General features: G+C 36.6%; 1 protein-coding gene across 15 annotated transcripts in view; it reads left to right on the forward strand.

Annotated features, from left to right (window-relative positions):
• LOC104906873 (serine carboxypeptidase-like 7) overlaps window positions 1-25,140 on the forward strand; it is a 40,144-nt gene extending 15,004 nt beyond the window's left edge. For 5 of the 15 annotated variants that reach the window (XM_019252496.3, XM_019252497.3, XM_048641331.2 and 2 more), the window contains 6 exons: window positions 4,863-4,981; window positions 13,618-13,683; window positions 20,210-20,323; window positions 20,411-20,465; window positions 22,578-22,675; window positions 24,855-25,140. In XM_019252496.3, coding sequence (XP_019108041.1) covers window positions 4,863-4,981; window positions 13,618-13,683; window positions 20,210-20,323; window positions 20,411-20,465; window positions 22,578-22,661 — 438 coding nt within the window. In that variant the 3' untranslated portion in view covers window positions 22,662-22,675; window positions 24,855-25,140. Of the gene's footprint in view, window positions 1-4,862; window positions 4,982-13,617; window positions 13,684-20,209; window positions 20,466-22,577; window positions 22,676-23,071; window positions 23,202-24,854 lie in introns of all 15 variants that reach the window. The other 10 variants (XM_019252493.3, XM_048641330.2, XM_019252495.3 and 7 more) reach the window with 7 other exon arrangements.
• The last annotated feature ends 742 nt before the right edge of the window (window positions 25,141-25,882 follow it).

Below are 25,882 nucleotides of genomic sequence, written 5' to 3' on the forward strand. Positions count from 1 at the left end.
TGTTGAGTCAATTCCGACCCCTCAACGCCGGCTCGTTACATGAACAGTGGCTGGCCACCACCCAAACCACCACGGTTTGGGATTATCGGAGGCGGTTCATAGAAACTGCGGCACCGCTAGAAGGAATTTCGGAAGAGATTTTGATGGGTAAGTTCATCCATGGGTTGAATGCTGAGTTACAGATTGAGATCCGGGTTTTAAATCCATATAACTTAGATCAGGCCATGGAGTTGGCATTGAAGCTGGAAGAGAGAAATAGAGTCCATGGGGCTAAGAAGATTGGGCCTCGAACTGGGCCGTTTTCAATTTATAACCGAGGACCAACCTCTCAGGTATCTTCTTATTATGGGCCATCTGGGGGAACAGCTGCTAACCTAAAGAGTTGGACCTCTAACTCTAATGCCTCTCAACTCTCTGTTAATAACGTGAAACCCATGAGTCAAGTTAGTAGAGGACCTGGAGAAATGAGGAGATTAACAGAGAAGGAGCTACAAGAAAAAAGAGCCAAAGGGCTTTGTTTTAAGTGTGATGAAAAATGGGGAGTGGGCCATAGATGCCCAAGGAAAGAGTTGAGCGTGCTTTTCATGGAAGAACGGGAGGAGGATAACGCTGAAGTCGACGGGAGTGTGAGCGAAATTCCGTCCTCACCAACGGAGGAGATGCCTCTAGAAGTGTCATTAAAATCGGAGGGCAAGAAGTTATTGTCATGGTAGACCCGGGGGCCACCCACAACTTTCTCTCACTTACCACTATAGAGAAGTTAACGATTCCGGTAACGGAATCCGCTGAATTTGGGGTTTACTTGGGGGATGGGCAGGCGGTCAAAGGCGCGGGTATTTGCAAAGGTGTGTTGTTGCAATTACCTGGGGGTTTAGTGGTGGAGGAAGATTTTCTACCCCTCGGATTGGGAAATTCTGATGTGATTCTAAGAGTGCAGTGGTTAGAGACGTTGGGCACGGTCGTTAGTAACTGGAAAACGCAGGAGATGGCTTTCGAAATGAGGGGGAACAAATATAAGTTGAAGGGTGATCCTTCACTCGCACGATCAAAGGTGTCACTTAAGGCCATAATGAAGACCCTCCGAAAAGAAGGTGGGGGTTTGTGGTTAGAACTAAATCATGTGCAGGTGACAGGACCCATAGCCTAGGACGAAAGCAAGGAGACCCAGAAGGTTCCAGATTTTTTACAAGGAGTTTTGACAGAGATGGCAAGTATCTTTGAGCCTCCTGTGGGATTGCCTCCAAGAAGAGGACACGAACATGCGATTGTGCTTAAAGAAGGGAGCAACCCAGTGGGTGTTAGACCATACCGCTACCCTCAATTTCAGAAAGACGAAATTGAAAGGCTGATCAAAGAAATGCTGGCAGCAGGAATTATACAGCCATCTACAAATCCCTTTTCGAGCCCGGTCATTCTAGTCAAGAAGAAGGATGGGTCATGGCGTTTTTGTGTTGACTACCGAGCTTTAAATAAGGAAACGGTGGCCGATAAGTACCCTATTCTGGTGATAGACGAGCTGTTGGATGAGTTGCATGGAGCAACAATTTTCTCAAAGTTGGACTTAAGGGCCGGGTATCATCAAATTTTAGTGAGGCCGGAAGACACCCACAAAACAGTGTTTCGAACTCATGAGGGGCACTATGAGTTTCTTGTCATGCCATTTGGGCTTACAAAGGCGCCGGCAACCTTTCAATCCTTGATGAATGAGGTATTTCGCCCTTATTTACGCCGTTTTGTTTTGGTATTCTTTGATGATATACTTATATATAGCCGGAGTAAAGAGGAGCATGTGCAACATTTGGGATTGGTATTGAGGATTCTGGAGAAAAATTCCTTGTTTGTGAACAAGAAGAAGTGTGAGTTTGGGAAGGGAGAAGTAGCATATTTGGGGCATGTGATATCGGAGAATGGGGTGGCTATGGATGGGGATAAAATCCGAGCTATTGTGGAGTGGGAAATTCCCAAAAATCTCAGGGAGTTGAGAGGATTCCTGGGGTTAACGGGGTACTACCGCAAGTTTGTATTCAATTATGCCCACATTGCGCGACCCATGACAGAGCAACTGAAAAAAGATAATTTCAAGTGGTCTGAGACAGCCACTAAGGCCTTTGAGTGCTTGAAGACAGCCATGGTAACAGCTCCAGTGCTCGCTATGCCGAACTTTCAGTTTCCTTTTGTAGTGGAGACGGATGCTTCCGGTTACGGAATGGGTGCGGTTTTAATGCAGGGGGATAGACCTATTGCTTTTTATAGCAAACTATTGGGAGTTAGGGCACAACAAAAATCGGTGTATGAAAAAGAATTGATGGCAATCTGTTTTGCAATACAAAAGTGGAGGTATTACCTCTTGGGGCGACATTTTGTGGTTAGGACGGATCAACAAAGCCTACGTTACATTACACAACAAAGAGAGATAGGTGCTGAATTTCAGAAGTGGATGAGTAAGTTAATGGGATATGATTTTGAGGTACAGTACAAACCCGGCAGCTCTAATAAGGTGGCCGATGCCCTGTCTCGAAAAACAGTAGGGGAGATTGTGTTAGGAGTGATGGTAGCTGGGCTTGCGGTGGATTGGAAGAAGTTGGAGGAAGAAGTGGCTACGGATTCCTTTCTTACCCAGATTAAAAACGAGTTGCAGCACGGCAGAGAAGTGCCACATTTCTCCCTAGTGGAGTGCAAGTTACTATTCAAAGGCAGGTATGTAATTCCTCCTGCTTCATTCGTCATTCCAATCTTGTTGAGGGAGTATCATGATTCACCTATGGGGGGCCATGCTGGAGAATTAAAGACGTATTTGCGGTTAGCCTCGGAATGGTATTGGAAGGGTATGCGCCAAGAGGTAGTGCGGTATGTCCAACGTTGCTCTACCTCCCAGCAACAGAAAAGCTCACAACATCACCCAGGGGGGTTACTTCAGCCCTTGCCAATTCCATCACGTATCTGGGAGGATCTTTCTATGCATTTTATCGAGGGGCTACCGGTGTCCAAAGGGGTGGACACCATTTTGGTGGTGGTAGACCGGTTGTCTAAGTACGCTCATTTTCTCACTCTCCGTCATCCGTTCTCATCACTCAATGTGGCAGAGGTGTTCATTGCAGAAGTGGTGCGTTTACATGGGTTTCCCTCTTCTATTGTATCTGATAGGGATCGCATATTTCTGAGTATTTTTTGGAAGGAGTTGTTTTGCCTTCATGGAACAACTTTGAAGAAGAGCACCGCGTACCATCCTCAAACTGATGGGCAAACAGAGATTGTTAACCGGAGTCTGGAGATATATCTTCGTTGCTTTGTAGGGGGGCATCCTAAGGGCTGGGCAAGATGGCTACCATGGGCTGAATTCTCCTATAACACTTCTACTCATACCTCCACCAAGATGTCTCCATTCAAGGTGGTTTATGGCTGTGATCCGCCCCATATCATGAGGTCTCCTAAGGGTAGCACTCCGGTGGGTAGCCTTGAGGCGATGCTGCAGGATAGGGATGCCATGTTGGATGATTTACAAGTCAACCTCATGCTAGCTCAACAGCGCATGAAATATTTTGCAACAAGAACCGCACTGAAGTGGAGTATCAAGTGGGAGATTGGGTGTTCTTAAAGCTGCAGCCATACCGGCAGAAATCCCTAGCCAAGCGATCCTTTGAGAAGTTGGCACCACGTTTCTATGGTCCCTTCGAAGTAACTCAACGCATTGGCCCTACGGCCTACAAGCTACAGCTGCCATCCACAAGCAAAATACACCCGTCCACGTTTCGCAGCTCAAGAAGATGGTGGGCACTGCTCCAGTGTCCCCCACTATTCCACCCCACATTAGTGCTGACTTGGAGTTCATTGGAGACCCGGAGGAGTTATTAGATGTGAGGCAGATTCAGCAGGGACAGCACTCACAAGTTGAGGTTTTGATCAAGTGGCAGGGGTTACCTCCTTTTGAGGCCACTTGGGAGGATATGCACTCACTTCATCTGCGTTTTCCTTCCTTCCACCTTGAGGACAAGGTGAAACTTTGGGGGGCAGGTATTGTCATGCACCGACTTAAGAGACCTGGGCTACTCACTTACAACTTACAAGAGAAGGGCAAAGCAGTAATTTCTAAGGAAGGGGGCAGAAGGGCAGAAAGAATATTACGTGGCAGAGTTGGTTATAACAGAATGAGTGAATGTACAGAGGGAATGAAGAATAAAAGGGGAGTGGAGGCTGGGTGATAGGTAGCTAATCATTAAGTGGGATTTGGAATTGGGAGAGTGGGGAGCCTCTCGAATGCTCACCAAAATTGTAGTTACCTTTTTGCTATCAATCTGAATCATCACCTTCCTCTCATTACTTGTGTTCTTAGTTTCTTTCATTTCATACTTACTGTTGTGGGTATTGGATACTTGTGGTTGTAAGAATTTGCAGGTGGTTGAGGTAGATCATCACAGAATTGTTGCTAGATCCTAGGTCTAAAATATTGCTTGGATAGGCACTCATTCAGATTTTAAGCCATGTTTCTTTCGTTTGTGTATTTCATAGAGATTGTACTTCTTCAAAGAAACTTGACTCCTTTCATATCATTTCTTTTCATCCGTGTGTAAATGTGTGCTTCTTTGTTGTTTTTTAAAAGTGTAAAACTGCTGAAGTTCGATGAAACTCTTGTTTTGAGTGCTGTCCCTTCCCTTAAGATATTAGAAAAAGATGAATTACACTGGTATCATATTAAAAAGTCATTTAGGATTAAGAATCAACGATGGATAGCTACTGCCCATGTTACTAAATGTTCATTTGAGTCATAGTTTATTGTGAAATAGGTAGTTCAGGCAGATTAGCGAATTTCTTGTTCTGAAAGTTTCATGTGGACTGGTTTAGCATGTTCTTTCTTTCTTGACTAGGGTACCAAACGCTATTGGATAAGATGTAATAAAACTTTAGCATATGAATACAACGTTGAAAGTACCGTTGGTTATCATCAAAATCTGACACAAGAGTTCATCCACGTGTTGATCTACAGGTAATAAATTCCTCTTATCGATTTTGCACCTTTATTGTCAAGGAATTGTTATATGGTTTTGTCAGTGTGTCCGTTGTATTTGAGGGATTATCTTACTGCTTATTTTGGTTGTTTTCTTGTGGTATGCATTCAGTTAAAGTACCTAACTTGGCTTTGCCTAACCTTCATTCAGTTAAACTCCACTAAGGGTTTTAATTAACTTCAGAGGCTTCACTCACCTTTAATTCAATTTAGGAGGTTTTGAGAATATATATGATTAGCTTCACTCACTAACTAAACTAAACTCTCTTAAAATAATATTTACTCGTTTACTTACTGTTCTTGATTTCACTCTCTAAGAAGAATAATAATTTTGAAAATCCATCCAAGATCAACAAAGAACTCACGTTCAAAATTCAATAAAATCAACATGTTATTATTCATGAATAAACTGAAATACATATACAGGGAATAACCTAAATTAAATAGAGTTATATATAAGAAATATTTACACTAGTAGTCCAAACTAACTTGAAAAGGTTCCAATTTTTGATTATCTTGTAGTGGTTCGAACTTTTGTGGGTCCCTTATCAAATGGTCCTTTAGGTTAATTAAACTGCTTTATAAGTTAATTGAAACACATAATGACATAACACTCATTTGATAAACCATTTTTTTTTTTTAATTAATTGAAGTCAATGGAAGAGTAATGTGTCATAATTAACCAATTTAGCACATTAATTAAGTGGAAGGACCATTTTGAAAAGAGAATCCCCAAAGTTGGGATCGCTTTGAGGTAAACAAAGGTCGGGGTCTTTTAAAATGAACTCTCCAAAATTGGGACTGGTGGTGTTAATTTCACCTTCTAAATAATCTACATGACACCCCTAATTAGCATAAATCTATCTTATTTACATGGTCATTAGTGTTCTAATACACTTAGGAACCTTGTAAAATTAGTTAGATCAAAAGCTAATCTCCTAATAACATTAGAAAACCTATTACATGCCTAAGGCCCTAAATCCGACAATTAGAGTCCTAATTACATTCAAATAAAAGTACGTAACAACTTCGAAGGAATTTAGACTCCTAATTAGCTTAAACCTAAGTAAAACATATTCCAAGTAGAATAGTAAAACCTTGTAAATAAAATCTAGACTTCTAGTGACTCTAAAACACTAGAGAGAACCAGCTATGGTTGCTTGCCATCCAAGAAAAGCCAGACTAAGCTCCTGGCTGCCCAAGAGACTCCAACCTAACTTGTTTTCCAAGAAACCATGAATGATGAGTGATAACTTCCAATTTCGTATCATTCCATCAGTCTTAGGAACGAGCTTGTCCTCAAGTTCCATAATCATGACACCTAGATCATTTGATAACTTCCAATTCCATATCATTCCATCACTCTTAGGAACGAGCTTGTCCTGAAGTTCCATAATCATGACAGCTAGATCCTTTGTCCTAAGAGAAGCACAAACACCAACTCCAAGCATGACTTGTAAAGTATTAGAGTTCTCTCTGTCTTAGTTTTAAAAAGCGTACCTAAGGCGCATCTAGGCGCCAGGCAAGGGGAGGCGCCAGCCAAAACACATCCATAAACCCAGGCAAAGCACAACATGATGGGTGACCTAAGACGCGTGCTTTTTGCCGCCTTTAGGAGATGCGCAAGGCACACCCGACCGCTGTTAGTGGGGAGGCGCAGAGTAGAGGAGGGAAGAGACTAGATCTGAGTTTAAAAATTTCAAAAAATTCCTTTGTTAATTGTAGTAAATTCCATCAAATTGAAGTATTAAACCCTAATTACAAATATGTAATTTGAGAGAAAACCCTAATTCATGAATTGGTGGCAATTGATGGCCGCTCAACTCGTCGGAGGTGACCGAGAATGCCGGCGAGCCAAGCACCATCGTTCTCGGCACCTTATCTCCAGCGGCGGCAACCAGTCCTCTTTCTCTCTTTTTTGCTCTTCGAACTTCTTCAATCTTCTCTCTCTATCTCTTGTTCGATCTTTACTCTCTCCTCTTCTTCGATCTTCTTTCTTCACTTCTTCGATCTTTTGCTGAATTTTTTTTTCTCTGATAATCTTTACTCTCTTCTCTTCTCTTCTTTGTGATGCTTTGGCTTCAACTTTTTTTTTCCTTTTCTTTTTAATATTGAATGCTGTATTTTTGAAGGAAAATGGGAAACTTACCCACTCCCTTGACCCCACTGCTCTTCCCTATTAACTTTTTTATAGAAGTACATAATTTTTTTTTCTCAGAACATATTTATTTTACTTTGAAATGGAACTCATGTGTTAAAAAATTTAATACCACAAAAGCTTAATAATTAAATAAAAAGTGCGCCTCCCTTCACCTTGCGCCTCGGTTCGCCGCGAGCCTTTTAAAACTAAGTTCTTTGTGTACGATCTTCAATAAACTCATTCTTCCCTTTGGTGTTGTGAAGATTTTGTGCACTCAAAGAAAGCCATACATAGTCACCTATCTCGAATGGTGGTTTTTTGCACACTGAAGATTCGATCTTTTTTCTTTTTCTTCCTTTGTTTGCTTTTCAAGCCAACTTCTTCAGCGCACCAAGAGAAATCATTTTGGAAGCTTCCTTGGTCGACGACCTCATGTTAGGAGGCAATGGTTTCAATCCAATGCAACGCCCTTCATGAAGCACCGAAACCCTATGTTACCTGGACTCGGCTAGGAGTGTCGAGTTTGGGTACGGATCCGAGTGTCGGGTACGACACTTCCAAAAAATCAGGACACGGGGACTCTGTTCGGATTTCGGACACGGGTACGGGTATGGCAAAATTAATATTTTATAATATAAAATTCAATAATTAATCTGGTAATTCAAATTTTATAATTGTCTATTTGTAATATACTAATAAAATTAAGGTATATGTTTAAAAACAAAAAGAATAACAACCTAGCCATAGGCTAAGAAGAACAAGACTATTAAAAAAAACAGAACACAAGAAGGAAAAGAGAGAGAGAAAAAAAAGAAAAAAAAAGAAAAAAAAAGATGTCACGTGAAAACAGAACAGAAAAAGGAGAGAAAGAAAAAGAAAAGAAAAAGAGTCACGTGGACTCATAAAGAAAAAGGAATCGAAAAAGGAAAAGAAAAACAAAGAGAAGTTGAGGCGACAAGTTCGAAGAGAGAGAAGGAGAGAAAAGTGAAGAAAGGCTACAACAGTAAACATACCGGCGAGTTCGAAGCTCCGGCGGCGAGTTCGAAGCTCCGGTCGTCGAGTTAAGGTGAGTTATCGCCTTTTCCTTTCCTCCTCTCCTTCTTTTCGTCTCTTCTCCTCTTCGAACTCTAGGGTTTGAGAATCTAGGGTTTAGAGCCGCCGTGTCCGAGTGAACTTTGCCGGATCCGACACGTATTTCGTACCGGTGTCGGTGTCGTACCGACACCAGTATATGGCCAAATTTGCCGAGTCCGGGTAACAGAGCCGAAACCATATCCTTCTTTGCAAGGTAAATTACATGTTTATCAAATTGCCAAGATCGCCATAATGTAAGGCACACACATTCATAGGCACTAAATCACCTCAAACTTTATCCTTCAACTCACCAATTCAAAAACAAACAAGGCCTTGCATCGAAACTACCATACCCCCATCGTTTCTCAACCAATTGAGCTTGTACGCACTTAAATGCTTTTTTGTCTCTAGTTGTAGTGTATCTACCATATTCTTGGAACAAGCATTGGTGCACGAGCCATTGTCCACTATTTGAAAACAACTCCTTCCATCTACTAAAAATCGTGTATGAAAAAATTTATCCCCTTGAGTTAGCATGTCCAATGGGTTTGCTTGAACCTGAAATACTTTCCTCAAATACAAGGTTTCATGATCTGGTAGAGTATAAAACAAGGGTTGATCTTCAAAGTCACCAAATACATGTCATTATCACTTTGCCCCACGCTCTTACCCTTTATAAGCAAAGCCTAGTTGGTTTCTTCTTCTTCCAAGGCATGAAACATAGATACAATCATCACCCTTTCTATAAACTCGTTTTCCTTTGTTCCAAAGTTTCCATTTCTGTAAAAGAAAATGAGATTTAGGAACAAAAGAAGAATGAATGTTTTTATCTTTGGCTTCCTTTTCTTGCAGTTTGACACAACTCATCAAACGCCTTTTAGGCTTGCAACTCCGGTTGATTTGCTATGGACTTGTTTATCACATAAAGAAGTCTGGCCGTTTTTAGTTCTTCCTCTCCTTTACACCCACACGCCAACTACGGCCTCTTAATTCAATCACATACTTGATACTCCGCAATGAAAATATAGTTTTATTGGAATGAATTTAGCCTAAGGTACAACTCATGTTTGTAAGATTTAGGAACGAAACTAATTTCTCACCTGATCTATTCTTTTCTTTTCCATTTGTAACTCAGCATTTGAAAAGATTCATACCCATTCGAAGCACAATTAGTTAGCCTTAGAATAGCATCAGAAAAACGTTGGGATTCATCCATACCTTTGTGACCAAACATCCATTAAACCCTTCTCTCCTAATTCAAGTAAGCTCATGGATCTTTCAATCCAATTAATTTTGGAAGTTATCCAATCTTGTTCAAATCATCTATGTTGTTTCAGCCTTCTTTCTCCAAAATGGAGTTTTTTAATTTCAATATGGAGTTGTAGTATGTGCTTTGTATACTTTTCATTTCAAGCCTCGTGTTTCGCCGCTTAAGTAAAGCATGAAACTTCTCACTTTCCGAGCCCATCTCAATCTGGTAGAATTTTTTCTAAAAGTTTATAGATGTTGTTGCGACTTCGTTATTGCTCCAAATGTGATGAAACTCCAACACAACAAACTTGTAAAGAAAACAGGAATTTGCTCATTCCTAGATGAAAATAAAATAAAGATGCAATATAGGAGGAGAAAGTGATTAATTATTGTAATAATGAAATAAACTTTATTCAATTCTCTGTGATTTTTTTTATTTTTTTTTTTGTTGTGAATATTCAAACTTACATTTTCTGTTTATATAGAGATTAACATACTAAAAAAAACTAATGGCTACAATTATGTTGTTTTCCATCCATTAGCTTTTGATGAATTGAAAAAACTTTGCTAAACATAAGTTGCTATTAATAAGAAACATTTCCTGATTCTAAGTTTGTTGTTTTTCCAACACTCCTCCTCAAACTTGAATCAAATTGATCTTTTGCTAGCATAGTTTGAGATTCCAAGCATAGTTTTAAACTTTTCAAATAATTCAGCCTTCAAAGGCTTTGTCATGATATCTGCAACTTGTTTTTCGGACTTGCAATACTGAATTGTGATTTCCTCATGTTTCACCAGTTCTCTTATATAATGAAATCGGATATCTATATGCTTGCTTCTTCCGTGAAACACAAGATTTTTTTTAAGTGCAATCGCGGACTTATTATCACACATTATAGTGGTTGATGACGGTTGATGATAGTTAAGATCTTCTAACATTCTATGTAACCATATTGCTTGACAAAGCCTTTGAAAGCTGAATTATTTGAAAAGTTTAAAACTATGCTTGGAATCTCAAACCAGTGTTACCTAATTCGCTATCTAATTCGCCTTTTGAATTCGCCAATTCGTCCAAAATGAACCAAAAATGAACCAAAACTGACCATAATTCGCTTTTCTCAATTCGCGATTCGCGGGGGAATCAGGGAATTAGGTAACATTGTCTCAAACTATGCAAGCAAATGATCAATTTGATTCAAGTTTGAGGAGTGTTGGAAAAACAACAAACTTGAAATCAGGAAATGTTTCTTATTAATAGCAACTTATGTTTAGCCATTAAGTTAAAGGAGAAGTTGCGAGTCAGCCCAAATTCATTGAAAGGAAATTTAAGCTCAACTACCACTCACTCAGTTAAGTCCCACTCTTATCCTTCTTCTTTTACGGGATCTGTTGCTTCACCCGTGGCTACCAACCACTAGGGACAAGGGGTGATTTTGATAAGGAGGTTGTGTGAGAAAGAAATGCAGCAAAAAAGAGAGAAGGGAGAGTGTTTTAGGTGTGATGAAAAATGGTTTGTAGGGCATAGATGCAAGAGAAAGGAGTTAAGCGTGCTTGTCCTTAGGGTGATAATAATAAAGTTAGTTGGAAGTTCCAGCAGCTGAGATTTAGGAAGAGAAACACAACCTAGAACTTGAGTTGTGTTTGAACCAATATGAGATCTTTGTAAACTCTGTTGTAGGGATTACAAACCCCAAAATTATGAAGTTAGTGGGCATGGTAGCTGGACAAGAGGTTGTGCTCCTGATTGACACTAGTGTAACCCACAACTTCATATCTCTTTTATATAAGGGAAGGGGGAGCTATGGTGTCCTCTTTTGAAACTGACTATTTTGCCCCCCTTCCCTTTCTAAATTACAAAAGGAATCTCACAATTAAAATCGAGACTCAAAAAAAACTACCGAAAATTAATTTACAACACTCACTCACAAATCACTCACAAATCACTTAAAAGAAGAAACTTTACAAATCACTCATACAATTAAGAAAATCATGTTGCAAATCATTCAAATAATCAAAAAACTTAATTAAAACTTAAAATTAACATAGAAACTAAAACTAATAATCTAGAACATTAATACATAAAAAAACATTTACTACAAAAATTTACTTACAAATCACTGTTCTCAAGAACCATTCACAATTACTCACAAAAGTTACCTATAAACACAAATTTGAGAAAAATAAGATTTTGACGGTGATATCACACAATCATCCATCGACATAATTTGCGAACTTCCAAATTATTTCACATTAGTTGAAATAAACAATAGGAAATTAGTTAACTGTTATGTAGTTAAAAAAATGGAGATGACAACAATGAGTTCAAAAGGGCTTTTATACAATCAGACTTAAATTTAATTCATTTTCATATAAAACAAATTTAGTTTTTTCTAAAAAAAATGCCAATATTTGAATTTTTGCCCAAAACTTTTGCAAAAAATCCATGTTCAGAAATAAATTTTGAAAAACAAAACAATATCAAACTTTTTGCAAACAATTTTTTGCAAAAATCCATTTTCTAGAAAAAAAAACTAAATTAATTTGCAAAAAGTAACAATTTTTGTTTTTCTAAAAAAAAATTCCAATATCAAATTGTGTATGAAAAAATCAAAATTCATTTCAAATATAATTGAAGCTAAAAGTGTTAAAATTTAGAAAAGGACCAAATTTGAAATGATGGAAATTTTTAAATATCAATGTGTGCAAACAAAATTTATAAGTTAGACAAGGAAAAAAAAAACTGAGGTGTATTTGTAGTGAAATTATAATTTAGAAGTTAGACGAGGAAAAAAAAATATTTACTATTTCATAGTGTTTCCTATATATAATGAAACTCTTACATATATTTGGACCTATTTCTTTGTATTATATTATAGCGATCAATTATCAAGGTAAAAAGGTTTATGTAAAATATCATTCAAGAATTAAAGTACAACTATATAAGGGAAGGGAGAGCTATGATGTCCCCGAATGAAGAGACTATTTTATCCCTTTTCCTTTTGAAATTACAAATCCACTTACAAACCAAAGGGAGATTCAAATAAAAATACTGGAAATAAAATTTTAAAAATCACTCACAAGTCAACTAAAATCATAGAATTGTATAATTTACATTATACAAATCACTCAAATAATGAAACTTTACAAAAACCAAAAGATTAACTTACAAACTACAACCAATACACTACAACATCAATACATACTCACAAAAATTTGACTTGAAATCCAAGTGTTCACTTTCTTCACAATATATGAAGTAGTGTACTTAATTCAAAAATCAACTAAAAAATTATAATATTAGAAATCAGAGATAAATTCAATAAAATTTCTGTTTTGTTCATAGAATTTTGACCTTGAAAAATAAAAAAAAAATACTGGTGAGAGACTTAAGTGACAGAGGCTAAGCCAATTAAATTTTTTTAAATAAAAACCATTATACTTTGTATGTCTAATGTTCAAATTTTGACTTTTACATACATCGAAAAAAATCGAGTTTCTGTTTTGAAAAAAATCCAAGCACGCATCGCGTGCAAAAAATGCTAGTTTACCCTTGTTGTGGCCAAGCTAGGTTTACACGAGTACATCGAATGTTTTAGGGGTCACTTTGGGTACGGGGGAGGGTGTCCAGGGGGAGGGCATATGTGAGGATGTTTAGCTCACCTTAACATGGTATTACCCTCACAATGGATTAATCATCTTGGTAAGGAGGAAGTATATATTGAGGTGAGTAGGAGGACTTTCCACGACCCCCCTTTTCGTCTGAGAGCTACTCCATCATTAGACCAAGGTCTTGCATATGCCAGAAGGGTTGCCTTCATCTAGGAACCATGAGCATGCCATTTTGTTGAAAGAAGGGACAAATCGAGTGAGTGTGAGGCCTTTTCGATACCTAGAAGCTCAAAAAGATGAAATTGAGAAGCTCATTCATGATATGTTGAAGGCTAGGATCTTTCCACACAGCCTTTCTCTAGTCTAGTTTTGTTGGTGAAAAGGGACGGTTCATGGCGCTTTTGTGTGGATTATACGTTCCGCATAAGTATCGAATCCCTATTATTGATGAGTTATTGGATGAATTACGTTTTTAAGCTGGATCTAAAGCTTATCTTAGGAAATTTGTTCTTGTACTTTTTGATAATATTTTAATCTATAGTAGAGATGAGGAGGAGCATGTGAAGCACCTTGAAAGAGTCCTCAAACTGTTGGAGCATTGCCAATGGTAAGAAATGTGCTTTACACCATATGATGAGTACTTTTGAATACTTTTCACTACAAATTGAACATTTAGGCTTCAAATGGAACTAATACATATGAGTGTTATTTGACATGTGTTTGTTTGGTCTTGCTTTGTCATCTTGATGTCACTTTTGATTTTTAATATGCCATCTTCTAGGCATTGAAAAATAAGTTATCGTACTTCCTCCGTTCTGATTTGAATGAAATTTAGGGCCTTCGCACGGGGATTTAGAAGAGGAGAGAGATAGAGAGAAAGAAAACGAGGGGCCCATGTGATGAGGAAAGAGATAGAAATAAGTGAATACCAAATAAAGCAACGTTTCATTTAATACGAAAAGGCCTAAAATGTTAAGTGTTTCATTTTTTTTTTAAAACGGAGGAAATATTTGTTTTGTGTGTGTTTGTCTGCGAATCACTCGAGCATATGCAAATACCTGGGTGTTCCCCTAGCAGTAAAGAAACACACACAAAACAAATACTCAAGTGATCCACTTCACTCTGAGTCACTCTAGCGAAATAAATACAACTTTTCTCATTGTTGATTCCAGCCAGAAGCTCTAGAGAACTTGTGAAAAGCAGCCATATTCTTTTCAATAGAACTAGAATCTGCTAGCACACATGAGTAAATCATCAACAAACGTTAAATGTATAAGCTGGATTCTCTCACATTTAAGATGAAAATTGAAGTCTTGATTCTACCTCATAAACCCCATACATCTGCTTAAATACTCCATACTCAAAGCAAAGAAAAAAGGAGACAAAGTATCACCTTGTCTTAGCCCTTTTTTAGCAGGAAAAGGAATAGAAGGGATTCCATTTATCAATATGGAATAAGATAGACACTTAACACAAGCCACAATCCACCTTACAAACTCAGTAGGAAACCCCAACTCCTTTAACATGCTTTCTAAGAAACACCATTCCGCAGAATCATAAGGCTACTTAATATCAACCTTGATAACACACCTAAGGAAAATATGGCTCCTGTTATAACCCCTAATTAATTCCGTGGTTAGCAAAGTATTATCACCAATATTCCTATCTAGAATGAAACCAGTTTTAGCACAATTCACAACTTCATTAACTACACTTTGAAGTCTTTGAGTTAGGATTTTAGAAATCAACTTGTATATGACAGAAGAACAAGCTATAGGCATATAGTCTTTAGCATATATTGCATTTTCCACCTTTGGCACCATTGTAATAGCAGTCCAATTGATAGGTTTATGAAAATAAGCGTTTTAAAAAAAAATCCATAACACCAGCATATATATCATGTTTGATAACCTGCCAGCTTTTCTTAAAGAAAACTGAACTGAATCCATCTAAACCAGGAGCCTTAACACCATCACTGGGAGCTAAAGCATGGTCTATTTCTTCTACAGTTACCTTCTGTCTCTAAAGACAACGCTTCCTGACTTATTCTAGAATCTAGGGCCAGTTGTGACTATATTTAAATCCACATCTTCCAACTCTCTAAAACTAGACCCAAGCAGCTTCCTATAGAATTCTCCAATCTCAGCTTGAATATCCTTAGGATCTGTTAAGATCCCTGAGTATTGTGAATCACAGCAATTTTATTCCTTGCTGTTCTTCTACAGCTGTGAAAAAGAATTTTGAATTTGAATTCCCCAAAGTCAGCCAATTAATTCTAGTTCTTTTGCTTCAGTATACTTTCATCAATCTTTGACCATTTCCTTGATTGATCACTCAACTCTTTTTCCTCCTCTTGCATACTAATGTTGTAAACCAGGTCTGGCAGGGTTTCCACAGCAGCAAGCTTTCTTCTTAGCTCCTCCACTTTGCAGTGAGCTTTACAAAATCTGCTTGAATGAAAAGACTTAAGAGCCTGCTTACAACCTTCAGCTTCTCCCATATATTCTTCATCTTCAACTGGCTAGAAGTAGAACCCCATGCCTCTTGAACAACATCAATAAAACCCTCTTGGTCAGAAGGCTTCCCCCCCCCCCCCCAGCTCAGCATTATTAACCTCAGTAAACAAAGCAGGCACACGACTCCATGAGTAAGATACTTCACAATAACATCAACATATTTATGAATCTAAGTACAATTTACAAATGCTTTATCAATTCTACTTGAGATTCTATCCACCCCCGCTCCTTTGTGATTCCAGGAATAAAAAACACCAGAGGAAGGAGCTTTCATAAGCTGATTGTCCAAAATGAAAGAGCTTAAATCAGTAGTTTCAGTGTCACCAACATCAGAACCATTCACCCTATCAACAACATTACAAACAACATTATAGTATCCCATCATGATACAAGGCTGTTGACTGACACACACAAAATTATGCAACTCAGTCCACAATAGCTTTTTGTCAGCTATAGTATGCAAACCATAGACACCGGGAAAATGAAATTTATGAGAGCCAGAATCATTTTGCACCTCAAGAATAATTACTGAGGAGATTTGAACTTGACATCAATTTCTACCTCACCAGCAATCCACCCTAACCAGAATCGCCCTCTTGGGAGTACATATAGTTACAAACCCACTTCCATCTACTACCAAAAATCTTGTGAACTTTCAAACACTTATGACATGACTTCTGACCCTAGTCTCAAACAAAGCACATATAGTCACCTTTTGAAATAGAAGGAAAGGCTTTACTTCCTTCACTTAAAGGGGATCATTCAATCCCCTCACATTCCATGTTGTGACAATCATCAAGACAAATAAAGATTAGGTCCCCTAGCACCCCAAGGTAACCTTGAACCAAATTGAAAAAACCACTGTGAGTAGCAATACTCTTCCCCTTATCTTTATATGGAGTATTTAAAACAAAAGAAATAATTTTTTTCATATACCAAAACCATCAATTCTGAAGAATTTTCTACTCAGTCATTTTGGAGGTCCATGTTCTCACGACCCATTTGGATAAAGTAATTATCAAAGTTTATAAAAAAAAAACCCGTTGGAAATATCCACACAAAAATTAGGGAAACATATTTTCTAACACTTTTTTGCTAGTACTCTAAGTGATTCATAGACAAACATGGACAAGACAAATACCAAGACTTATTTTTCAACCCCAAAGATGGCATATTGAATTTTTTTTAAAAAAGTGACATCAAGATGACATAGCAATACCAAATAAACACGTCAAATAACACTCCTGCTTACTACTTCCAGTTTGAAGCCAAATGTTCAATTTGTAGTGAAAATTATTCAAAAGTAGTTATCATAAGTGTAATCTATTCAAAAGTGAACCTCGTTCACCATTAATCTTGTGTATATGCATGGTTCATAATGCTCAAATTTGCCTATAAAAGGGTGCATGGTTTCCCCTTAGAAAGCAAAGTGAAAAAATTATAGTTAGTAAGAAAACATCTCCAATAATATTATGTTGTCATCAACTTTTGTTCTCATTATTAATTCAAAGTAAGTATAAAAAATTCCATCTCAATTTCTTTTTGTTCAAATTAATTTACTGTTCTTATATTTATTCGCGTTTTAATATTATTGCTTTACAGTAGTTGTAATTACCCGTATATTAACTTGTAAAATTAAGATAGGGAGAAAACAAGTTTACTCTCATTCAGCTATTTTTAATGATAGGAATTTAATACTGATAATGAAGTATGAAATATATAGTAAACTGATTTCAACCTTTACTTAATCTTATGGAGGGGAGAGGCGATTATTTTGACAGTAACTTTGTAAAGGAGTTTGTACGTTAATATCTATGCTAATGCTTGCAATCCCTAGATATCATTTTTTATAGCTTTTCATATTCATTACAGTTTTAGAGGTGGTATTGGTTAGGAATGGGAAACTTATGAATGAGGAGTTCCATAATAATGGACATTGACATGGATAGTCCTCATAAAGTTAATACATCACCACTATTTTATTACCGCCTATCAAACATGCCGTCAATGCTACTCCCTACTCCGTAAACTATACCTAATCATTGATAGTGCCTTTTAGAGAACTGCTGCCTCTAAAATTGAGATCAGGGAAAGATCAAAGTGAAGCAAGATAGGAATGAAAGATAGGAATGAAATAAAGTGAGCCTGGTATTTTGCACTAGTAGAATAATTGTTTATTGTTGCGGTTTTACTCATACGCAGCAATATATCACGTAAAAAGAAAAGAAAAAACAAAAATTAACCATATTGCTACTGTTTCGGCCGAAAACCGCAGCAATATATTTTCAACAGAATTTTTTTTTGAAACTTTTTGACTATTTGACCAAATATATTGCTGCGATTTTCGGCCGAAACCGCAACAATATATTAAAATAATATAAAAAAATATTATTTGAACCTATTGCTGCGGTTCCTTTACAAAACCGCAGCAATAGGTTTTTAAAATTATAATAAAATGGTCCAAGTAGGGTTTCCTCTCACTCTCTCTCCTCCTCTCTTCCTCCCATCTTTTGCACGCCTCCTCTCATCTTCTCTCTCTTCTCCCCTCATCTTCTCTCTCCTCTAACCCTCTCAGTCATGCCACGCCTCCTCTCATCTTCTCCCCTCATCTTTTCTCTCTCCTCTAACCCTCTCAGTCACGCCGGACGACCTTTCGAAATCAACATCGTCTTTCGAAATCAACGTCGACTTTTCGAAATCGCTTGCCAGATTCGTAAGTCCCTCGCCAAATTCGCAAGGTCTTTCGCCAAATTCGCGAGATCGTTCGCCAGATTCGCAAGGTCGCCGTCGACCGTTCGTTCCTCGACATGCTCTCGTGGGTCGCTCGCCAGATTCATAAGGTCGCCGACGACCGTTCGGTTTTCGTTCGTTGCTCAACAGATTCGCCAGATTCACGTACTCGTTTGTCGCCATTGTGGGTCGCCGACTCGCCGGTGTGAGTTACTGTTGTGGTTTTCTAAGTTCTGAAATTTTCGTTCGTTGCTTTCGAATTTGTTTTGGAATTTGTTTTCTAATTTGTTATTTGCTACTGTTATCATGTGTAGTTTTTCAGTTTATTCGAGGAGTTTGGTAATCGTTTGTTATTATATGCATTATTTTAGTTGTAATTGTTTTTTTTTTCATTTTACTTTTTAATATATTGTATTATTTATGTAACTAGTTTATTTTTATCGTTATATTAATAATATTCATATGCCATTTCATTTTCAATTCATATGCAAATTTTGTGGATAGTGGATTGGTTTGTTGCCTGATTTTAATTTTTCAAATGTGATTGCAAAATGCAAAAAAAAAAAAAAATTTTTTTTTGGTTACTAGGACCTATTGCTGCGGTTTTGGGCCAAAACCGGAGCAATAGTTACATATTGATGCGGTTTTGGGCCAAAACCGCAGCAATAGTTACATATTGATGCGGTTTTGGCCCAAAACCGCAGCAATACTCTCTATTAAATATATAATACATAAAAATATTGCTGCGATTTGGCCTAAAAACCGCGGCAATATAATTATTACCTATTGCTGCCCCCTTCATTGCTGCGCGCCCAAAACCGCAGCAATAAGCCACTTTTTGACCGCAGCAATAAGCATTTATTCTACTAGTGTTGTCAAGGGTAATAATGTCATTATGATAACTTCTTAAGTTGGTAAAACTCCATGCAATACGAGCTCCATCTGTTTGTACAATTTCTCTGTTGAACCTTGAAGTCATTGCAACAGTTTTGGGTGCTGGAGAACTTTTATTGTTATGATCAAGCTCTCGAATTCTTGAAAAGAGTCTGGCTTTTTAAGCATTAATTACTGCTAGGAGCACTCTAAAGTCTAAACTGTGTAACAATGACTCCTGTGATTGCTATACCAACAATAACAATAATGTACAGAACTCGGAATCTGGACAGTAAGTCTAAGGGAAGATGATGAAGGTTTACATAAAGAAGAAGCGAATTTGGGATGATTTTAGTTTGATGCAATTAAATCATAAAATGGTGTCTACATCCAAGACTTTTGAATGGTTGGACACACCCAACTACAAACTAAGCAAAGCTGAATTCACTCGAAAAATTTCTGATTCTTCTCCTCCCCCTATTCTTCATTTATAGGATTTTCCTACTCTTTGCTTTAACTAACTTATTCATCAAGCTACTGCTAACTAACTAATTATACAATACCAAGATTGCCTCTCTCCTTAGGCCAATTTATTACAAAGTCTTCATCCACTCAATAGAATGAACTTGACATTTGTCTTGAATTTCAGCATTATTAAGTTTCCAAGGCACCATTTTTCTTCTTGACGGGATTAGTTTCAAATTCTTATGACAAAAAGTCATATATAAGCATCCTGCTTCTTTCACCATGTGTAAAGTTTTTTTATAAATTTAGGATATTGAATCCTATCCATTCTTCTACTTAGGGAGGAATGTCAGACACTCATACTAATTACTGATACAAGGTCTAGAATGAAGTAGCAAGTAACGTCCACCATGAATATCAGGATTGATCAAGGAAGAATCAAAGAACATACGGAGTGATGTACTCAGAGTTAACACATTGCTATAAATCAATCTCTTTTATATCATGTCAGTTGTCATAGATTATCTGTAAATTCTTATTTCATGGCAGTGGTGACCAAGACATGAAGATATCATATGTGGGAACATTGGGATGGATTAAGATGCTAAATATTTCAATTTCTGAAGATTGGAGGCCATGGTTTGTCAATGATCAAGTTGCTGGGTGACTTTCCAAATACTACTTGAACTCGACCAAATTTAAATCAATATCTTCCTGGCCTGGCTCTCAACTTTACAGGTCCATGTGCAGGTACACTACAAGGTTCGCAAATGACCGTTATAATCTAACATTTGCTACTGTGAAGGTAAAAGAAATTGACTTTTAAATTACTTAGTTTTCTGTTTAACTTAATTTGTTTAATTTCTGTAAAAAAAAGTTATAATAAGTTCCAATACGTTCTGCTAGATTTATATGCACGCGAGTCAATTGCTTATATGAATGCATACAAATTTTGGTAATATAGAATTATCTTTAGATGCACTTAATGTACAACTTATTTAAGACTATGAAAGTATAAAACTAAGATTGTATACATTTAAAAAATTGAATAAAAATCTAGTAGAATTTACTCACGATCCTTGTGTACATTGCAAGAAAATATAAAATATATTTCATCTTTTTTCTTCTTTATCATTCATATGTGGTTTCACACTTTCCAATGCACCAATTAAATCTCTTAGTATTTGATATTGTATCAAAAGTTATATAAAAACATCTTGAAAATATACATTGAGATGAATCCCACATCTTAATTAGTAACATTTGTTTCGTATGTATTGGTCGAAAAAAGCCGATTAAAGCTAGTACATGAACAACATAAATATCAAAATGATGCAATAAAAATACAACATGAAGTACAATCCAATAGTACCAAGTAGGATTTAAACATATAAAGGCAATGAAGATTATCATTTTATCAGCTTAATCCTTGACTAAAAAAAGTCTACTATGATCACAATATACAATGACTTCAAAATGAAATTACAAACCATTTTCCATGGTTAGTTGGTCATGCTGGTTGAGAAAAATGAAGCATATGATCATGTGGAAAACATCTCTCTAAAAGTTCAACCCCCTTATCTAATGCAAGTATGCAACCACATTTCCAAACTACCATATATATATTGGTGCGTAGGAGATTATTTATATAGGTAACTCAAAGATAAAGTGCTATCTCCTTTTTATTACACTCGACATTTATGTGGGTAGTTTAAGAGTCACTAGATAAGCAATATCTACTTTTATCTCCCTTTTCTTCCCGAAGATATTTCACTGATATATACTATATATGTTCTGAAACAGCTATACATTATACTAGCTAGTTTGAGTATTCAGATAATTAAGTAAAAAGCTTTCTCTATCTCTAATCTTCTTAATAGAGATGAACAAATCTTCTCATGGTAGTAGAACTGTAGTACTTGATAATCCAATAATAACACAATACTCAGTTTTCTAAAAGTAGTGAAATGTGATATGTGGACAGAGTAATGGGATAAAAAGGTGGTGAATGTCAGATGTTATCATAGTTGCGAATTAAGTTATAGAAGTATTATGAGATATATACTCCTTTTTGAGAATATGGTACTTAGAAAACCTACATCTTTGACATGACTTTGTGAACTTTGGTTTCGTTCCCACAAACTTGACATGACAGTGTCAATTGTTGAACCTTCTCCCTCTATGGCAGGTTTGTGAACTTTGGTTGAACTTAGAACAAGAAGGGAAAGAATGATATTTTATGCATATTTAAATTAGCATAATATATTGAAAAAATTGATTCTAATAAACCCACCTTTGGCCGGTCTGCTCAAAATAGTCCAAATTTTCGATAAAATAATCCCACCTCGATACCTTATCTTCTTAAATTGGTCCTTTTTACCTAAAAACTGGTGAACAAGTTAAATTTTATTAACTAAGTTCCTTTTCTTATTTTCTGCCGTTACCTTTGACATCCTCAACTCCTCAAGAGCATTTCTCTCTTCCACGACTTGAATCCACCACCAGCACAACCCAACCAACCCACCCCACCACGATAACCACTCCAACGCTAGTGATGTGTCGACGGAATGGTTGTGGGATTTGATTGTGGATGTAGTGGTCAACCGCTCCTTTTACAGCAACGACTCTCGTTGCTCAAAGCCACTGCAATTGCAATCTTGCGCGCCACACTTGCCGTCAGAGTCTCAGCTATTGCTCCAATTTATTGTGGACTAAGAGGAGGATAGTGACAAATAGAATAATAATGCTTTAGGTAGGGGATAATAATACAAAACTACTGGGTTCATTCGAAAAGTTGGAAAAAAAAAGGGTAAGTAATAAGAGACAATTCGAAAAGAAAAGTGGGTAAAATAATATGAAACAAAGAGAGTACACCCTTGCAGGAATCAGGATGTATGATGTATTATTTTACTTGCAGGGAGCGGGACATACTGCTCCAGAGTATAAGCGTGCTGAATGCTTCAACATGCTGATGAAATGGTTAGAATCGCGTCCACTCTAGTACGAGAGTACCAGGTAATTTCGCGCCTTGCATTATGTCTCGTGTGTGGATAAATAACTTGATAAATAATCGAGCTTTGCTTGTGAATGTTATTGCAAGCAAAAAGAATAACCTTGGGTATATTATATACCAAAGTGTATGTTATAGGCTTTGGAATTTTATTGTTTATGTCACTATTTTTTTTCCCAATACTCTTGTATTTTTTTTTCTGAGCTAGTTTTATATGGACACGATGCGTGCCAAAGCATTTCAATTCATCATTGTCCTCCTCACTCTGCCCTCTTTTCTTTCTCTTTTCTTCTCAAAGAAACAATGGGCTTGATTTTTTCCCCTTAATTTCCTCTCTTTTTACTCCATACTTTATGATTTTAGCAATGTTCATTATTGAGATTCAAATGTCTCCAATAAAGGGAAGTTACCGGTTTGCATCTCTCGTAATAAATGATTGGAGGGGTTTCTTACTTCAAAGTCGAGAGAAAAAAGAATCGAGAGCAAAAATAAATCAATATATCCTACTTTGAGATGTGCAAAAAATTGAAGGTAAGTTTCTTTGTATTTCTTGTTGTAATTTTTGTAATTATTTTTTCCTTGCGACTAAATTAATTATTTTGGGAACTTTATTGGTTTAAAGAAGTGTATACTTTTCCTGTATATTGTAATTTATCAACTATTTTCTCATGTCATTTGGGTTTTCCAATTGCTTTAAATAATTTGAAATCTTTAGGCTTATCCTTCATTCTATTTAAATTGGCCTAATTTTGTTTTCAGTTATTTTATACAATATGCCTAACACCTAAGAGTTTGTCTTATAAAAGACCGCTTTCTTTTAAATTAAAATTAGGCAATGATAAGCCTAATATTAAAAAGAAAATTAACTCAATAGTGACTAATTTAATTTCTTTCAATAACTGGTTTAATCCATTTAGTGACTAGGTCTACTTTTATATTAAAATTAGACCGTCTCTTTTAATAATTTTTGAACACCTAATACCGTACCAACACTTTCTCCACTTCTGGGTGATCCAATTGAAATAGTTAATTTCGAATTTGTTGCCTCTGCAAGTAGAGCTGTCAAAAAATGACCTCATCTGATAACCCGACCTGTAACTGACTTGTACTTGAAATTTTGGCAAAACAAGTCACCTGTAACCTGCTCTTGACCCAATACTCTATGACCTGAACCTGAATCGATACCCGTCCAAAAAAGACAGATAACTGAAATGATCTGACCTAACAACGATCTGAACTCGATTCGACACCTGACCTGATTAGGACCTGAAATTGATTATAACTCAACGTAACTTGTCATCAACCCGACTTGTTGCGACCCGTTACCTGATTTTACTAAACCTGTTGCGACCTGGTACATTATTTTACCTGACTTGTTGCTACATGTTACCCAATTTTACCCGACTTGTTGATTGCTAATAACTCGACTTGTCAATTATTTCACCACATAATAACATAAATCATATAATACTACTATAAAAAGGTATATAACTAGATGAACTATTCAAGCATTGCTTTTCAATGAAATCTTTAATAATGATACAAATTTGAAGCAACACTACACGAAATTCATGACATGTTCTGTGCTCGAAGCGACCCAAAAGTGACCTGAAATCAAGTATGGTACAACCCGATAACTATAAATCTGAACCCGATTTGAAACTGACCCAAATTGTTATTGTCCTGACCTGATAAGTACCTGGCCCACGCATGACCTGAACCTGAAAGCACCTGCTACAAACCTGCAATAAACCCGACCCGACACCATATGTTCATGAAAGATGACCTGTCCCGAAATTGACCGCGCAGAACTCGACCGAACCTGAAAGAAGAAATGAATCGAGACAAACGTGACCAAATTATGACCGTTCCTGGCCTGCACCCAACCTGACCGAACATGACCTGAAACCTGAGATGACCCGACCTGAACCTTACTCGAGTAATTTAATTGACAGCTCTATCCGCAAGTATAACAAAATGAGGATCTATTACGAAATAAATAAACAAAATACCTTTTTGACTGGTTTGCTAGTTGAAGTTGAGATTTTCCTTTTTTGTCCTCTTGGTTTGTGGAGTTGTGGTTGGATTACAATGTTTGCTATCTTAAATAAAAATCACACCTAAATTATTTTTGTGTCATATGGTTAATATGTGTTTTTATTCTTTTGTTGTATTCATTTGTAGGTAATCAAAGGGAGATTTTGGCACATGAATGGAAGGGAGAAGAGGAAAAAACGAGAAGGCGGTTTGAGTTATGAAGTGAAGAAAGAGGAACAATTGGCTTTTCTTGAGAAACTGTATTCCAGTTGGCGTGTATGCATTTATTTAATTTTTTTTATGGAAACTCATGAAATTGCAGTTGGTGTGTATGCATTTATTTAATTTTTTATGGAAACTCATGAAATTGCAGTTGCTGTGTATGCATTTATTTAATTTTTTTATGGAAACTCAGGAAATTGTAATTTCGGTACTTTATTTTGTAGTTGGGGTATCTACATAATTAAGGCTCCGTTTAGTTGGATGTAAAACATTTTCAATGTAAAATGATTTTTCATGTAAAACATTTTACAATGAAAAATTCAAATGCAAAGCTAATTTTCTTTTGTTTGATTCAATGTAAAAATAAGTTATGGAAAAGATAAAATGGAAGGGGAAGGGAGAATATTGATAAGAGGATAGTAAAAGGTTGCTAAGAAAGAGGGAGGAAAATGTGTTTTCCCTTCTTTTTGAAAGGAAAATATTTTTCACCTAAAGTCCCCTTGATGGAAATCTTGTTTTACACTCATCAAATCAAACAACGGAAAATGAAAGGAAAAGGAAAACTCATTTTCATGAAAAATATTTTACACTCTACCAAACGGAGCCTAAGGATTGACAGCAGAGGGTCAGGACTCAGGAGTTGCCGGAGTTAACATATACATCCTCTGTTTCTTTTTACTTGCAACAGTTTGACTTTCACGCTTGCCAATGCATAATTTTAACCATCAATAAGTTTCATTACCGATAAATAAAAATTAATTATAAAAAGTATATATATTCGGAAAATATACATTCAGACGAATATAACAAGATCCTACATTAATATGTTTTTCCTTAGTTATAAATCATCAAACATAAACTAAGTAAAGTAAGTGAATAGTGTAAAAGTCAAATCGTGACAAGTAAAAAGAAAAGGAGGAAGTATAAAGAAGATGCCAAAAAACAATGTATAT

The sequence above is a fragment of the Beta vulgaris genome, chromosome 3, assembly GCF_026745355.1.
Source record: "Beta vulgaris subsp. vulgaris cultivar EL10 chromosome 3, EL10.2, whole genome shotgun sequence".
Classification (NCBI taxonomy): Eukaryota; Viridiplantae; Streptophyta; class Magnoliopsida; order Caryophyllales; family Amaranthaceae; genus Beta; species Beta vulgaris.